The sequence below is a fragment of the Anastrepha obliqua genome, chromosome 4 (genome assembly GCF_027943255.1).
Source record: "Anastrepha obliqua isolate idAnaObli1 chromosome 4, idAnaObli1_1.0, whole genome shotgun sequence".
Lineage (NCBI taxonomy): Eukaryota > Metazoa > Arthropoda > Insecta > Diptera > Tephritidae > Anastrepha > Anastrepha obliqua.
In genome coordinates, this window is record NC_072895.1 from 17,591,523 (window position 1) to 17,595,995 (window position 4,473).

The 4,473-nt window shown below is 36.1% G+C and overlaps 1 protein-coding gene across 1 annotated transcript; it reads left to right on the forward strand.

The window, feature by feature from the left end:
- The first annotated feature begins 305 nt into the window (after nucleotides 1–305).
- Nucleotides 306–1,541, forward strand: LOC129243491 (uncharacterized). Its single transcript, XM_054880542.1, has 4 exons — nucleotides 306–425; nucleotides 519–581; nucleotides 776–1,314; nucleotides 1,518–1,541. Exons 1-4 carry the CDS (start codon nucleotides 365–367, stop codon nucleotides 1,539–1,541), a joined length of 687 nt encoding a protein of 228 aa, XP_054736517.1. The 5' UTR covers nucleotides 306–364.
- Nucleotides 1,542–4,473: the final 2,932 nt, after the last annotated feature.

A 4,473-nucleotide genomic window follows, 5' to 3' on the forward strand; every position in this document is an offset into this window, starting at 1 on the left:
CGCTTTTAGATAATCTTAATAATAAAAAACTTGCGACTTTTCTGGAGTCTGCTGTCAAATCAGAATCACACGATTTGTATGCTAACTAAGTACTTAGAGCAGCTGAATTGGATCTGCAATTAACACCACTTAATATTCGGACAAACATTTTCATTGATAGCCAAGCGGCTGTTAAAGGAATTATGACTCCTTGTACTAACTGAGAATGTGTTCAACAATGCAGATCCAAAATACAATAGATGAACTCTACGGGAATGGGCAGCTCACTATTTACTGGTTACCAGTAGAGCTGGGCGGAATATCGATGTTATATCGATGTATCGATGTTTCAATTTGAAAATGAAACATCGATGTTCGTAAACCGATGTTCGATGTTTTCGCAAATTTTGTACCATCACTTAGTAATTGCACGTGGAACGAAAGTGGTAAGTAAGAAACTTTTATGCATTAAAAAACTTTTCTACATTAAAAAAACTGATTAAGTATACCATTTTAATATGAAAATTATTAAATTTTAGGCTTTTGGTGTTGGCAGGCAGTGATTGAAATGGAGCGGTTTGTAGAAAGTTCTAGTGGCAAAGGTAAGATTATCGTTTTATGTATGTAGCTGAGTGCGTATTGTTAATACAAAATATCTACACCTAGACGTCGCTTTGAGTCGTACTTTTTGGGAACGTATACCCAACGCAAAGTGATGACTAGGTGTATAAGAGTACTTGTACATACATACATATATATAATACTACAAATTATTTTTTGTTTTTTTTTTTTGCAGTTTCAAAGACGAGCTCAAAGGAGGTGGAAGAAGAAAACCCAGCAAAAAGAACAAGGTACGGTCAGTCAGCTGTATGGCAATTTTTTAACAAATCAAAGGATGGCAGTTCAGCTAAATGCATTCAGTGTGGAAAAACATATATAACATGTGGCAATACCACTAATTTGGCTGGACACCTGAAACGGATGCATCCAGGATTAACTGTTAGCGAGCTTCCGAAATCTTCAGGGTCTATTTTGTCCTTCATTGAAAAAAAATACGAAGCATCTTCCGCTAGGAAAAAGAGTCTTGATAGCTCACTAATGCACTATATATGCTCCGACAGGCGACCGTTCTCAGTTGTTGAAAACAAAGGATTTCGTAATGAGCTATCTGTTCTGGAAGATTTAAAGCAGGTTCTTTCACTATTCGAGGATGCGACGGTACAAACATCATCCAGCTCTAATGTAACAGTTTCGCTAATTATACCATTGGTTAGCGGACTTTTGCATAATTTGAGTGAAATCAAAGATCGACTAGAAACTGATGATGGCCGTAACGTATGCAACTTGCTAATGGAAGGCATACGGCAAAGACTACTGCCATATGAAAAAAGAACTGTGACTCGTTTGTCGACATTACTGGATCCGCGTTTTAAAAAGGAGGGTTTTTTTTCAAATACAAACTCTATAGAAGCCGAAAAATTTTTAGAAAATGAACTTTCGCCACTTTACAAAGAAAATCGCCCTCCAAATATATCTAGCCTGCCAACACCACTATGCGATAAAACTCCACTTCTTAATTTTTTGGAAAAAAACAAAACTCAAAAAATTCGTAATTCCCGAGTTGATTCGATTTTGACCCTTCGTCAATACCTCAACATGGAAAATATAAACTCTAGTTTAAACCCTTTAGACTACTGGAAGGTAATTCATGCTATATAAAATCTAGCATTATAATTAATACTAAACTTTTTTCAGATCTCGACTGATGAGCCATTGAAGATGAGCTCAAAAAAATATCTCTGCGTACCGGCTACGTCAACTGAAAGTGAGCGTATGTTCAGCAAAGCAGGTTTAATAGTGAATGAAAAACGAAGTTCACTAAAGCCAAAAAATGTGGATATGCTGGTTTTCCTAAATAAAAATGAATGGATCTCAAACAACTGATAAGTTGAGTCATTATATTTTCATAATTTAATTTGTTTGAAAAACTCACAAAACTGTTATGTTAAGTTATCATTATATTTTGGATATTTCATTTGTTTTTAAAAGCTTTAAATAGTGTTAAGTTAAGTAATAATATTTTCGTAATCTAATTTGTTTTGAAAAAATCAAAATACTGTTAATTTAAGTTTGTTTGAAAAACATTATTTTGTTATTTTTTTATATATATGTTGAATAATGAAGTCAATATTAAATAAATGAAAAAAAAAAATTCTTTTACTAACTTCGATGTTTAATCGATTAATCGATGTTTTCAAATAAAAAACATCGATGTGGACAAACATCGATCTTTTGCCAGCTCTAGTTACCAGGACACAAAGGAATATAAGGAAATGAGAGAACTGATGAGTTCGCTAAGGCAGGTATTCGCTTGCCGATATTAAGTACGTCAGACGTCATGCCCATCACTCTCCTTTCTGAAAACGGAACTAAATGAGGAACTAGGGCGCGAAATTTAGTCGATATGGAACCAATCAACTTCGTACAAGACTGTCAAAATTATGATACGGGCTTGGAATACCAAAACTGCAAACTTTATTTTATCACTGTCTAGGAAAGACTGCAAAATACTGGTTGAAGTACTGACGAGAAACTGTCTCACCCTACATCACGTAGCCAAAATGGGATTAGTCCAGAGCGATGTGCGTAACGAAGCGAATACTAGGGGTACTTTGAAGCACCTACTTTGCCACTGCCCTGCTCTCAGTATGACTCGACAAATATGCCTGGGTTCAACATATTTTTCGTCCTTGAAGGATATTGCTGACAAAACGTTGAACGGCTTCTTAAAACTTGCGAACTTGTGCAATATGAATTACATAAAATTACATCTTCGATAGAGTACTAGATCCCTAAGGATTTAAGTGAGATCATTTTACAGATCAGCCAGCACTATCTAACCTAACCTAGCACATAGACGTATTAATTATTTGAATGATGATTTTTTCTGCTTAAGCTGTTAGTTTCATTTCATTCATCTTAATCTAAATGCATAGCCCAGGCGAATAACCACACGGAACCCGTACTCAATTTTATAAAGGGATACAAGGTTATCTTCTCGCCTAGGGAAGAGTGGAACTTTAACTTAATATGGCTAAATGATGACTCATAAAAATGGTACACAGATGGTTCCAAAATGCTAAACGGAGTAGAAACAGGAAAAGTGGGGCCTAGAGCACACAAATCCCTAACACTAAGTACAAATACTACGATTTTCCATGCGGAGCACTTCGCCATAATGGAAACAGTAGAAATCATATCCAAAAGAGGGTTCGAGAAAGTAAAAATTAAAATACTTTCAGTCAGCCAATCGGATTTCAAAGCCTTGAATAGCTTCCCATTCAAGTCCCAAGTCTTAAAGAGTGGAAAAATGCACTCAACAAACTGACCACTCATAATCAGATCTCACTGATGAAGGAAACGAGAAGGCAGACTATTATGTTAGACTAATTATTAGACCAACCCCATTTTTCAGCTTTAACAAAAATAATATAAAACAGAAAACCCAAAAATGGAGCCAAACTAAAATCAATGAACACTGGAACGGCACAAGCGGCCTTAATCACTTCAACAAGTTTTTTAACTTCAATGCCAACAGAGAAAAATCTGCTCTCACCCTAGATAAAAAGGGCCTCATACAAACTAGAGAAGGAAGACCTACAGTTGCTCCCTCCTAAGGAACTGGTTCGATTCAGCGGTATACTAAATAATTATAATTAAGTAATTAGGGGTGTACAATAGATCAATTTGGTTGCAGTGCATAAAAGCCTTAGCCTACGCCGTACAACCATTACCATTATCATTACCAACCTAAATTCGAGACCTTTTAAGAATGCACTTTCTAACGCCTGTACAGTTACTAACTTGGTAACTTGGGTGACTCCGAAAACATGCAACGCGTCATAGGCATCTGCCCAATTTAAAACTATTTCGTTTAGAGTATTTTGGTGAAAAAACGTAGATTTATTTAATATCATAAATATCCTAAATGGCTGTGATTTCTATAAATATTTATGCTGCTGTCTCAAATATAGGGAAATGATATTAAATAAATTTGTATGAGCACTCTTTTGAGTTTAAGTAGGTAGATAGGTAGGTAGGGTGGCTGTCGCAATGACACACTTAGACCTTTCGTAGGTCCATTCTGATACCACTGGAACTTATCCTTACTCTACGGGTTCCTTTTCAAACCATCCGGTAGCGCTATGTCCGCTGCATCAGTTAAAAATGCCGTATCAAGAGTGCGCAGCCTCCTCATAGCTAAGCTTTCACACTCACATAAAAGGTGTCTAACTGTTTCCTCTTCTTCTGCGTTAAGACAGCTTCTACAGAAATCAAAGTACAGTATTCCTAACCTTCTAGCGTCACTGTCTATTAAATAATGACCACTTAGCACCCCTATCATTTTTCTTATAGTTTCTCTGTTAAACTTTAACAAGCTTTTTGATCGACCGCTGTTCCATTTCGGCCATGTCTGTCTGCTTAGTTCGCATA